Below are 13,958 nucleotides of genomic sequence, written 5' to 3'. Positions count from 1 at the left end.
AAACTGGTAGGTACACATTAAGAATAACGTTCTTTTGTTAATATTAAGCCTATAGCAATGGTCACATGCAGACTTCATGTTTTTTGTCTCTTAAGATTGGGAAATAATGTCGTAGATCACACCAAGCAATATGATAAAGCTGCTGTCAAGAAATGTCAGCATTCAATTTATTCAGTTTAATTGAATGCATACTGCATTACCCAAAAGCTCCAGACAGTGCCACTGTAAAATGTTTTGGGAGATCAATGCAGGTGAGGTCTCCACCCTCACCGTACCTAAGGTCATGCTCTGTGACAAGATACATCTTACTACCCTTTGCCTTCTCCTCTTGGGTATCAATAATGTACCATTAGCCTTTTCTCTCCAGCATGGGAAAGATATTACAGCCTGTGTAACATTTTTGTTTCAAAAACAAACAAACAAGCAAATACAAAAACTTTTATTCCAGAAATCAGAGGAAAATGGCACAGAGAGAGAAGGGAGGAGGCACTACTGGCAACGAGTATTGTTGGTTCATGCAAAACACTGCAACATCAAGTTTCGTTCTCATAAATTGAAAGGAAACTCTGAATCTTTCAATTTCCACTTTTTTTTTTTTTAATTTCCTCTTTCATATTTCCCCTTGGGTCATTCAAAAGCTAGATTGAAAAAAAAAAAAAAAAAAAGCTAGCAACAGAGTTGATAAAAATATCAGCTGAAATATTACATTCCAAAAATGGTAAAATCAAATACCATAACACTACCAAAACCTTTCAACCTTTTCACTTCAGAGAAAATTTGGAAAAAAAAAAAAACTTTGAACTGATATTTATATTTTGATAAAATAGCATTTTTCCAATGGAAAAGCAATCTACCAAAAAATGTTGAACCAGCTATAAGAACTTTATCTTATCTACTGAGGAATTACAGATTCCTCAGAAGAAAAATATTATTTTTTGAATTGCTCACATTCAAAAATAACTGACATTTTGTATGTTAAGTTCTGTGATATTTAGTGCTGTATAATTCTGTATTGATGCATGGCCAGCTTATCCCATTCCATCAAATAGAGCAAGTTTCTTATTTACTTTTGAGTTACTTTATCCTTAAGTTAATAACCAGTTAAGGTTTTGAGAAGCCTTCTGCAAGCACAAAACGCTTAAGCCCAGCAGAATGATGTGGATGGAGCCTTTATTATTATTATTTATTCTGGAGGAAATATTTTTTCAATTACATCAACATAGCTGCAGTCCTTTACATTCCTGTTGCATCCCCTGAGTGTTTTAGAGTATTATCCATATTTTGTAAGTGGTTTTAAGCTTCTGAGTACTTTTGAACGGAATATTCATCTACACAAAAATTGCTTGCCTGTTGCTACTAAGCTAATAGACACCATTCTTCAAAGCAGAGGCCTGAAAAATATAGTCTGGTGTTTTTCTTTAAACAAAGAAAGAGGTAGAAAAATACTTAATTTAAGAATTTACTGCAAATAAATCTTCCAAAGCTTTTGAGGTTGGCCAGATTTCATCTGATAAAGGTTTACAAAATTCCTCCAGGCAAAATACATAGGAATAATACATTACGTTATGGGAAGCAGCACTTACAAGAAAAGAGGAAGTAGCAGGGAGTAGCACATGTCAGAAATGAATTTCCTGCCAATTCATTTGAATAACATTTTCAGAACCTGTCCTTAGCATTGTTCTGGAGTTGGAACATCTTAACTATTCAGCTTTCTCACCACCACCCCAGCAGCACCTCACCATCCTCTTTGCAGCCTGCTTGTCAAGCCAAAGGGACCTAGGGACACTGAAGTCCTTAGTTCATGCTGTCCCCCTGTATGTCTCTCCAGGGCTTCCCAGACTCTTGCTCTCAATTGGCCAACTGATAATCTTTGTGGAAAAGGCTTGGGAGGTGGGGAACCACTAGACTTCCTGAGGTCATGACTCCTCTTTAACCAGCATTTACCTCTCCAAAGGAGCCCATCCAGTACTCTGCAATTTTCCGTGACAGTATGTAAGATACCACTGCGACTGGGCAGAGTGCTAGATTTTAATCCTGACAAAACCAAATATGAAATTTCAAATCCATCACAAAATATGACGACTTCTCTATACTAGCCCAGGTAAGGGTTTTCAAAACTGTTGAAAGGGATATACATATTTGGAGTGGTTGCTGTCAACAGCTGTGTGGCACAGAGCTTACAGCTCTACCAAGGAGTTTCGTTTTCTCCAATCAACAGTGCAACACTGTAGAACAGTCATTAATAGTTATCATTAAAAAGATTTACAGCTGCTACACTGGGACACACTATAAGCTTTCTACAAGTCTCAAAGGCAGGAAGAAAAGCCCATTCCAGCAGGGCTGCCTCTTCCCTATACCACAGCAAAAACACTCTGCACATTTGTCAGACATTTACTTGTTTATTCAGCTTACAGAGACCTGCAGCAGTGGAACGGTCTTGAGGAATGCTTAGTGCAAGAAAAGCAGAGGTCCATTACCTGGTTCATTGCAACAGGCACAACAAAATGACACAAGAGCAGATTAGTAGCCTGAAGAGGATGCAGCTTCACGCTGCTTCACCACATTAACACAGGAAATGGCCCTTCTTGTCTCTTTTCCCTATATCTTAGATCTCTGTCACTCTTTATCCACCAAAAGAAACTAATTCAAAGTCATAACCCTTTTGTTGAGATCTGGAAACCCCTGCAGAAGTAGGAATATATATGTAACAACCTCTTTGATATTTATTCACACCATGAGTTTAACAAACAAGAACTCTGCTACACATGTAACTGAAACAGCAATAAACGAAAAGTCTGGTGTGAATGACTCAACATTGACTGTGAGGCTTAAAAAATACCTATACCTTTAATCTAAGAAATTGAAGTAACATGTAAATCAATGAACATGTCCAGATGGTTGGCTTTCTTTAAACCTATAGCAACATAAAACTTCTCTCCTTCCATATTCAAAAGTCACTCATAAACTCATAAACTCATTTAACATCAGTTCATATATTAAAAATACAAGCAGCTTAGATCAATATTACAAATTCTCAGCACTCAATAAGAACGCACCTAACTCAAAACAGTTTTGCTGAAAAACAAGAAACCATTTCTAGTATTCATAACGCTACAAGAATCAACTAAATAATGTTGTCTGCTTCTGTTACTGTGCTTACATTGCTTGCCATCAACAAAATTCATTTATTTGGAGTTAACTTGGACAACTTCACACAAACTACCTTCACACCCTATCAGGCTGATCAAAAAGGGAAGCAATCCTACATAAGAATTGGAAAGGTAGAAGGAATTATTCCAGATAATCAGCATTACTGCAATCAAGATGGAAATCTAGTTCTCTACAAACCTTTTCCTTTTGGAGACTCCTTTTAGGAGCTGGACTTGATGATCCTTGTGGGTCCCTTCCAACTCAGGATATCCTATGATTCTGTGATTCTAATTTAAGCCAGGCAAATTCAGCCATACTATGTGGCAGCAAATCCACTAACATAAATGAAACTGATCCAGTTTGAACTTGGATCCAAACACAGGCCAGACGCTGCCCTTTAAAATGGTTTAAAAAAAAAAAAAAAAAAAAAAAAGATTTATGCCAATGACACTAGCAGATATTTAAGTATTATGGTAGGAAATTTTCCTCAGGATGCACCTCCATGAACCTCACAGCCCTGTCTCACACAGCACACACACAGCTCACACAGCATCAGAGTCAATCTTGCCAGATTTGATGTTGTATTTGCAGTGACAGCTTCTTGGGACACGTGGTTATGCAAGACCTGCAGTCCTTGTTGAACTGAAGCAAGTTTCTGGCTCTCGTTTTTTGAAACCACAGTCTGTGAGCATGATCACTGCCAGAAAACCAGAAATCACACTCTAAAAATAGCCAGAACTTATAATTTTGAATATCAAGACTGGTGGGCCTATTTCATCACTCATATATATATTTATACATCTGGAAAGTGGACAGGGAAATATTGCAGCTATTTTGCAATTTTCAGAGCACAGAAGTAAAAAATCTGTTTTGAATTGTGAAATGAAGATACTGCCTATTTCTTGATGAATATTTAGGTAACTTATTTGTACCACGTTACCATTTAGTATATTAATATTTAAAGTGAGAAGAAAAGAAAACTACCAACCTGTGGGAAGAGAGAGTAAGTTGTATTGTCAATGGTGAAAGAATACAAAAACTCCCCATCAAACCAGAGGTTCTTTCCCATGGGGGAGTTCAGCTTTGTCATCACAAAGAGCTGTCCAGGGTCACAGCAGTCTTCCAGCAATTTCCTAGAAACATAAAAATTAAAAAAAAAAAAAAAAAAAAAAAAAAAAAAAAAAAAAGAGAGAGAGAAAGAAATGAGTTAGAGCTCTAGCAGATCCATATCTAAAGCCCATATTTATGTGATGACTCAGGCATCTAAGAGCCTGCAGTTCCTGGGTGCTACAGAGCAAACCTTTCATTTTCACAGCAATGTGATGTGCCATGGGTGACATTGCACATCAGTTAACGGATGCTAACAGAGAATTCAGAAAGCAGAATCTAGAATTTAGCAACTTCCTCATTTTTTAATTTTTACTTAAAGAAGGGCCACCAATCCTTATTTTTTTCTAGAAAATCTTAAAAGTATCCAGTTAAAAACTAAACCCTCCATTCACTTTTGAGTGGCACAGAAATAAAAACAAGATTTAGCAAAACAAAGTCCATCCTTTTCAGTCAATTCAAGTTAATAAACAACTAGGTTCTCCAACACACACACAAATCAGAGAAGCACCTTTCAAAGTTAAATCTGAGTTATATGAAAATTCAGAACACAGCCTTACTAATGAACGGTAGGCCTTATATAAAACCCTGCAGTTACATAAACTTGAGGATGGAAAAATTTGGCATCTCTTTCCTGTTATTAAATATCCTTGTGCAACTTTCACAGCAGTATTAGAGTCTGCCTGGAGTGCCTGACTCAAGTCCAACTTGAGTCATCTCAGTTTGATACATATATATATATATATATACTCAGACACACACACATATATATACACACTTCTCCTTTTCTCATCCTCTTACACTTACACTTCCCTGAATAGCTATTACTGAGCTTGCGTAGCAATTTAAGAGCTGATGAGGTTGTATTTAGCAAAAATTCTGCAAAAATTGCTGCAAGCTCAGCAATTATTATCCTGAAATACAGAATGGTGAAAAACTCCAGACATTTGCAGAGCAAGAATATCCCAAAGCCAGCATGTGGGTAGCTCTTTAAAGGAAGGATGAAGCTCATATTAGTTTTTATATATAATAGATACAATGTGAAACCATACATTGCACAATTATGTCAATAGAGTATTGTATTAATAAGATATATTAATTTACTGTTTATTTTAAAGTGAATCCTAACAAGACTGAAGCCATTTCTAGTGGCTGTATAAGAGCTGCAAATGGTAGGCAGAAGAAAAATATCTGTTATTAGTAACTACTTAAATGTTTTGTATAACTTTCCTCCTTTGCAAAAGAGGAGATTTTACTCAAAATGAAAAAGTCATTCACACAAATATGTGTTTTTTTCCAGCTTTTTCTCAAAGTCTTACTGTTACTATCTTTTTTCCTCTATAAAGTGATACGGAAATGATCAGTATTTTTCCTGTCAAAAACAGATTTTGCCATAAATTAATACTTTTCTGCAACTATGTGAATACTATTTTACATACATATTTCAACTGAAAATGTGGTGAAAGCCATAGAGCGTACTCATCCTGATATTTGCAGGACAGGAAACAGCTTGAAAATGTTGCATTAGAAGCAGCAATCTAAAGGATTTAGTACTGCTCATTAGCTTTTCCTCTTGTGAAGTTTAGTGATTTGCTTTGGTTATCTTCCACAGCAGCTCTATCCCCGCCATCACCAAAGGGCCACATTCTGCTGTAAATCAGCAGCCAGTTTCTAGGAAGAGCTGCAAGGAAGCTCTTACCCTTTAACAGCCCAATCAGCCCCTGCATCCCCACAATTAGCCAAAGAATCAAAAGCTTTTTACAAAGACTCAATCAGAACCTTATGCCACAGTGCTTTGTGGCTCAAAATTTCAATATATTGTCCCTTTGAGGGCAACACACTGTCACATACCCACACCTTATCTAGCAAGGGTACGAGGCACATGCCTGCAGAGCGTCCAACTGCTCACAGGGCTATGAGCAGACTCATTACCATGTGTTTGCTCTATATTTGCACCTGAATTCCTCCATCTTTGTAAATCAATAGTGGGCAAGTCAACTTTAAATGATGACCTTAAGTTACTGATAGACTACACAGTTTCTGGAGCTGTTTACCCTGAGACCACCCTTTGAAGAGCTGTCTTGTTTCCCTCTGAGCAGAGCAGAGCTTTAGCCAGAATGGCAATCGCAATTCCCAGAAAAAACACCAGGACAACCTACAACCAGAGAGGCTTCCCATCATCCTCCTGCACTACCGAAACACAACAATCAAACTGAAGGCAATTTCAAATCGCTTGCCATATAATCTTTGCAAAGCAGCTTAAATCAGGCATGGAGTATTTTTCCAAATAAATTTGAGCACAGAGATTTGTATGGCTTTCAACAAACTCTAGTTTGAAGCTTTAGGAAAGAAAATAACTTTTGCTTCTCTTCCCTTCACCCCCTTTTTTTGTTTTTGTTTGTTTGTTTCTATTACTACTGCAGCTTTTCAAGAAAGTATACAGTAATCAAAGATCAGCTGGAACCTCCAAGTACAACTGCATAGCAAAATTAAAATTTCCAACTGAAATCCTGCAACTCATATCTTCATTGAAAATCCGACCTAAGCAAGAAACAAAAATAATCGATAACCCAGTAGAAAAGTAACTAGGGAATGTTCTATATTAATGGATATTAATGGATCTTTCCTTAACCAGGGTAAATGGATAAGCTAAGGAACAGCTCTCTGTATGTGTTTGTTTTTTTTTCCCTAATCATCTGACTAGAGATATTTATCTACTCTTCCCTCTCCCTAAAAATGCATTCTTCCAGTTCATTCTTCATTAATAAATCTATTATGAAAAAGCAGTAGGTGTCTCCCCAAAGGCCAGAGATAGGCAGGTCACTAGTTCAAGTATTATGCACCTGCATGTATTAGCACAAAAAATCTTGTGAACACATATGCTTTCTATCACAAAAGAATGATTATAACTGTCTCACATTATTCAGTCTCTCTTTCTGATCCAAATCCAAAAATTATAAAGTGAGAGATGTTCCACAAAAATACACATTAAGAAGGAAAAAGGTATTCAAAGGGGAACTGAAGTGGGGCAATTTCAGGTTGAAGGAGTCTGGACTGATTTGATGAACTTGATTCAGCTAAAGTGTTACAGTAGAATTTGCAACATTGTAGCAGATTTTAGTCAAGGATTTCAATTCACTGCAAGCACTGATTCATTAGCAGGACATAAATTATGTACTTTGACTCAGAGTTATCTCCAGTTCAGAGGAGGCCTGCATATGAGAGGAATTAAATGACCTGAATACTGGTATTTAAAAGGCACTTTGCACACTCAGACCTGAGAGCACTTAGGGACAAATCCCACTTGTGAGAGAAGCAGGATAAAAGTTACTATGTGAATCTCACTTCAGGCATCCAAGACATCAGGCTGAATTGGGCACCAAGCAGGTCATTAACTGCAAGGCACTATTAGCACTTAAGTGACTGCAGATCAACTCAAGCAGCAACCTCTGCTCAAGGTGGGAACTGAACAGCACTTCTGAGATGTTAGCCACATCCCCGCGGTACACTTTGCTGAGGTTAAATCAGCAGACATTGCACCATTGAAAGAAGCAGAGTGAAATAGTTGGTGCCAAGGATCCTACACCCACATTATATGATTTTCATGGGATTTGCTGCAGACCCGTTCTGGTCTGCTTCCACAAAGAGCCTGTAAGGGGTTGTGGCACATTGTGCCTAACCAAAGCGTGGTAAACAGAGACAATCAGGAAACGTGCCTGAAAAGCCTACTTCTCACCAAAGGGCTAATATAGATGCACCCTTTTCCACCTAAAAGCAGAGAGGAAGCCAGACAACCTTGGAAAACCTAAACCAAAATTCAAATGCACCGTCAGTGAAAGATCTTAGGTAAAAATACTAGACTATTAATTCTTGAACTTAAGCTAACAAACTTCTCAGTTTGGTTTCAGTTTGCAGCCACTTAACGCTAAATCTTACCCTGATTTCGCAATGGTCTCTGTGAAAAATGACTGAGTGGCTACATCAAGCATACCAAACATCTTCAGACTGACAAAGATAGTATCTAATAGTGGAAATGTGCAATTCTAAAGCAGAGGCTGTCAAACAGGAAGTAACCTTTTGCTATTGCAACTTCTTCAAAAAGTGTTGTAGTCAATGGCTGAATGTCCAGGTGGAGATCAGTAACAAGTGTTGTTCCTCCGGAGTCAGTACTGGGACTGGCACTGTTTAACATCTTTGTCAGTGATGTGGACCCTGGGATTGAGCACACCCTCAGCCAGTCTGCTGCTAACACCAAGCTGCGTGGTGTGGTTGACAGGCTGGAGGGAAGGAATGCTATCCAGAGGGACCTGGGCAGGCCTGAGAGATGGGTCTGTGTGAACTTCATGAAGTTCAACAAGGACAAGTGTAAGGTCCTATATCTGGGCCAGGGCAATCCTAAGCACAAATACAGGCTGGGAAAAGAATGGACTGAGAGCAGCCCTGAGGAGAAGGACCTGGAGGTGCTGGTTGACGAGAAGCTCAGCATGATCCATCAATGTGCGCTTGCAGCTCAGAAAGCCAACCATGTCCTGGACTGCAAAGGCAGCACAGCCAGAAGGGCAAGGGAGGTGATTCTCCCCCTCTGCTCTGCTCTCATGAGACCCCACCTGGGGCACTGTGTTCAGCTCTGGGGCTCCAGCACGAGAAGGACATGGAAGTACTATTACAAGTCCAGAGGAGGGCCACAAAGATGATTAAGGGGCTGAAGCATCTCTCCTGTGAGGATAGTCTGAGGGAGCTGGAGTTGTTCAACCTGGAGAAGAGAAGGCTTCAGGGAGACCTTATTGAGGCCTTCCACAGGAAAGCTAGAGAGGGACTCTTCATCAGGGAGTATAGGGATAAGACAAAGGGGAATGGCTTTAAACTAAAAGAAGGTAGATTTAGATTAGATATAAAGAAGAAATTCTTCACTCGGAGGGTGGCGATGCCCTGGAACAGGTTGCCTAGAGAAGCTGTGGATGCCCCATCCCAGGAAGTGTTTAAGGCCAGGTAAGATGGGGCTTTGGGCAACCTGGTCTGGTTGGAGGTGCCCTTGCCCATGATGAAGGGGGGAGGAGGGGTGGAATCAGATGACTTTTTAGGTCCCTTCCAAAACCAAACCATTCTGTGATTCTCCACATGTGGAGCAGCTCCTGCACACCCACTATAACCTCTCCAGCTCTTTGACAGGCCTAAAGTTAGGCTTAGGCCTGATCTTAAATAGAGCAATGGGCAAAGGTGACACAGCACAGCATGGCAAACAGGGGAAAGAGGAAGGGACAAAGATTATTACGGCCTACAGGTGCCCTGATTGTTGACACTACCAATACCCCTTTTTCTGCCCCAAGGTGACAGCACTTTTACAGCAAATCCTCCCCACACACTTGCTGAACCACACACAGATCCCCAGCCAGGTGTGCAGAGCAGTGCACCAGTGCAAAGGCAAGAATTAATGACCGAGGTTCAGGTTCTGTTTTGAGATACAAATAACAGGTCAAACCAACAGCTTTAGTCAGATTTTGCTCAGCTGCTGGGATTTAACTGATATAGTACAAGTCTACATCTGGTGACTGGAAAACAGAGCCATGAGATGACAGCACAGGACTGCAGCATTTGGTCTGACAAAACATCCTTTTGTTCACATTTCAGTTCACATTTGCCTCAACTTCCCATGTTTTGCTTTGGGAGTACACGAATCTGTACACCCAGGGGAAAAAAAAAAATCTGCCCTTGGAGTTTCAGCTGCTATTTACTCAAAACATGGCCTTCGCACACAGCCAAGGACTGGCAGCCCTGCTGACATCCAACATGCAGGTGGTCATTTGGGTTCTGTAGCAAAGGTTTGCACAACCCCTTTTCAGTGTAGTTGTTTAATTGCTTCCATCGACACATCCCACAGCAGAAGCAGGAGGACACCTCTCTCAATAGCATCTCAGACTCCTGAACTGAATCCGCACCTACTTGCCAGCACAGGCATGCTGAAGGAACCCGGCACTAATGCCCCATCAGAAATCCCATAGGGATTAGCATCATTGTCAGCTCTTAAACTGAGCTGGTCTCACCAACACTGTGAGGCTCAAAATCTAATCCTGATATTCTCTAAACCAGGAATTCTTCAAAGTAATGTTTCTATGAGAATAATATTTGCACGCATTTTTCCAAGTTTTGGTGGCAGAGGAGAGACCACAAATAGTGAAACTGTTGCTAAATAGTGAAAATCTTGCTTTTTACAATTTTATACCCAGCTCAGAGCTTGAATTTTTGTCACTTCAGTTTTGTTTCTTTTCTCTTTTTTTTTTTTTTTTTAAATAAAAAATCCTTCCACTTCTAGGATTTCACCCTCCCCTGTGATGAGTGGAAAAGCTATAATTTCCTGAATTTCTCAACTTTGAACAAAGCTTTTCACTCCTTCCATCATTCTCGTGGCTACTCTGTTTTTCAAAATCTACCTCTAAATATATGAAGCCTTGTAAATAATATTTTTAGGGTAGTCAACCCCTGACAACTACAGGGACAAAATGACTTCCCTGCTATTGCCCATGCATCCCATATCTGAGGTCCAAGCACATTTATCCGATGAACTATTCAGCGCTCCTTGTCACTGCCAATGATTCCCAGGATGAGGGCATCCATCTGTAACTGCAACCTGCCCCCTGATTTGTTAAAAATGAGATTTCACATTTGACATTAGGAAGCTTAGGAGGTCACTCAGACTGGTCTATCTCTGGGCCTGCCTCCTGGATCAGCTACTGCCCTGCTCCTTTTCTCATGTGGAAATTTTAACATTCACTTGAAGATCACTGATTAAAAGAAATGTGGAGGGTCAAGCATCTATCTGTGCAAGTTGACAGCTGGACACATACTGAATTCATTCATTCCAAGACGATTGCCATTCAAGAACATAAAAAAATCTAGCCCCACATCCCATCTCCAACAGCAGGCAGTGGCTAATGCTTACAGACATAAAAGAGTCCTCTCATATAGTCACATAAAGGCTACAGTTTTGGCCATTTTTTGCTCTGAGCTGGCAGCCTGAGAATTTTATGACTCTACAGAAGGCTACATAAGCCATTCAATTACAGTAAAATCATGGATTTGTTTGCAGTCAGTGTGGCTGCATGAGCTCATGGATGCATTTTGCATTCAGCTTCTAAATATTCTGTAAAAACATCATTAGTTGGGTTTGGTCACATACATATTTTTATGTCACATACGTATTTTTATTTCCAAACAAGGTCAACCTAACACTTATAACAAGGGGTTAGCTTGAAGAAATCACTGAAGCTTCAAAGCTTAAATGGGGTTTACAATATTGTTGTGTTCAAAACATGCTAGCTTGCACCTTAGGAAGGATAGAAGACAGCAGGTATGAAGAACCTTCGAGTGGAATGTAACAGTCTTGTCTTATCAGGGTAGATATCCCACACAAGAAGCTCTTGTTTCATATATCTAACTGCCTCTGTATGAAAGCTGTGGTAAGAACATGAGTAAGAGCCATGAATTTATTAGGAAGATGGAAGGAAGAAGCTGTCGCCTTTCTGTTATCACCAGATGCTAACGGGTGCACTTAACGCGTCAAGTTACACAACACAGAGCCACATGGTCTTTCTCCTTCACATCAGAAACAAAATTGGCTCTTGCCACTAGAGAGACTGCCACTGCTCTCTGTAGTAGAGTTTATCCCACCTGAGATAAAATTTAAAAATAAATTCAAGAATATGATCTTAAAATCACTTTTCAAAGAACATCACGGATAAGAGTCCAAAATAAACAAGAGAGCAGCCAAAGCAAATGCTCTGTATATTCATAAAAACACAACAAATTATTACTATTTTGGGGGTGGGGAAGCAACACTAGTTTAAGTTGTAACTAAAATCAAGACATTTCCCAAAAACATTTGAAGGCACAGGACATCTAAATCAAGAGAGCATCACTTTGTAGAGTTTCATTTCTGAAAAGTCCCCAGTTACCTAAGCCTGAAGAATAGGTCAACATGCAATGAAAAAGAAATATGAAAAGGAGTGGACACCACAGAGCAGGACATAGAGATAATCTGTTCTACTTCCCAAACAAGATTTCTACAATATAAAATTTTTATGAAGACTGAAATCACAGCAGTTTTTGTCCTCATATTTATGGATATATTTTTCCTTGTTATGAAACTTTCAGGCTATTTCAATGCCCCCCACATCAATTCCTGTTCTCTGGACTTTACAATGGTCATGTAACATTTTCCCTGTACTCCTCAAGAGAGGAAAGAGATTAAGACCATAAGATCACAGGCAGAAGCAAACCAGGTACTAAACTGCATAGACCTGCAACCTGCATGAAAAGAAAAAGGTTGCAGAAACCATGGGTGCTTCTTAGAAAAAAGTACAGTTCGTGGGAACTACATCCATTAGTTTAGTAGTAGAGTTGTGACTTGTTAAAGTGAGAAATTTAATAACAAAAGATTTGAATAATTTGCAACAAACAGACAAATTAATAGGGACGGGGAATGGGGGAATTATGAAATTAAACACTTCCATCTTTTCTGCATCGTCAGTATCTTTTCCTTTAGAACTTTCTTCCAAGTCTTTTTGAGGTGCCCAAAAGGGAAACAAAGTATTTTATGTAACGTTAGAGTATTGTATTTTGGGGTTTTCACTGTTTTAAAGTCACTAAAGAAAACATCTGGTGCCACCTGCACAGTACAGTTAGCAGTTCTGCTTTCCAGATTGAAAAAGAAAAGTAAAACTGACTTTTAATGTTGAGTATTGGGCTACCCTGTATCCTTACAAGGCTGACACAGTGCAAACCATCTTGCACAAGGCAAAATCTGAGCTGTCACCTAGCATCATACCACCCTAATCTGTTACTGATTTTGCCCATTATTTTTTTTTAATGTAACTTAGAACAAATGATCTCTTTTTTCAAGAAATGTACAGAGTATCAAGGAAAACATTTTTCCTCTACGCTCCAAAACAAACAAAGCGAAGAAAGATAGATTTAGTGTTTAAAACATCAAAGATCTGAAGTCTTTTATTCTTTTTCTCAAACTTGCCTATACTCTGCTCTATCCAAATTGAACTGTGGCTCAGCTGTGAAGGCAGTCACTTTAGTTGATTATGCATTCTCTCTTTGATCAAAATCCTACATTTTAAGAAGAGTAATTGAAAGGATATATTTTTCTACCACTGTAAACAGACTTGATTCTTTTAATAGCATCCAGTCAATGTATTCCATATCTTCATTAGTATTTCAAGTGAAGAAGAGGACTGAACTGCACAATACTTAGATAAAGCCAAATTTGCCATGGACTACCTTGGTTATTGAATGATGTTCACAAACTAGAAGTAGTCAGGATATTTCCCAGAGAATAGAGGTCTACCTAAACATCTAACAAGATTTAAGTTTACCTTTCCTCCTGTCAATTCTTTTACTTACAAACTGATTTGATCTGGAAAGCTATTGAAACAGAACTTTTAGTTTCTTTTCCCCAAAATATTGTACAGAATTACATTTTGATTCATGTAAACTGGCTTCAAACTGCCGTGTACAAAGCACTACCTACGAGCTTGGAAACACAAATCATACCGTATGAAATATAATGTATGAATTCTGGTATTCATTCAGATAAAGTTTTTCTAAGACTTTTATACCAGATGTATAAAGAGCTATATAAAAGGAAACCATCACAATATTACAAGGTCTGACTTGCAATTAGCAAAAGCAGTACTGTA

At 38.9% G+C, this 13,958-nt stretch overlaps 1 protein-coding gene across 5 annotated transcripts in view; it reads right to left on the bottom strand.

The window, feature by feature from the left end:
• ST8SIA1 (ST8 alpha-N-acetyl-neuraminide alpha-2,8-sialyltransferase 1) overlaps positions 1–13,958 on the bottom strand; it is a 149,634-nt gene that overhangs the window by 113,427 nt on the left and 22,249 nt on the right. For 3 of the 5 annotated variants that reach the window (XM_068655561.1, XM_068655569.1, XM_068655590.1), the window contains exon 2: positions 4,139–4,283. In XM_068655561.1, coding sequence (XP_068511662.1) covers positions 4,139–4,283 — 145 coding nt within the window. Of the gene's footprint in view, positions 1–4,138; positions 4,284–4,450; positions 4,667–13,958 lie in introns of those variants that run through there. The other 2 variants (XM_068655562.1, XM_068655578.1) reach the window with 1 other exon arrangement.

This window comes from Anas acuta, chromosome 1, assembly GCF_963932015.1.
Source record: "Anas acuta chromosome 1, bAnaAcu1.1, whole genome shotgun sequence".
Lineage (NCBI taxonomy): Eukaryota > Metazoa > Chordata > Aves > Anseriformes > Anatidae > Anas > Anas acuta.
Note: the sequence above shows the minus strand (reverse complement) of the source record. Positions and strands in the feature narration are given on the sequence as shown.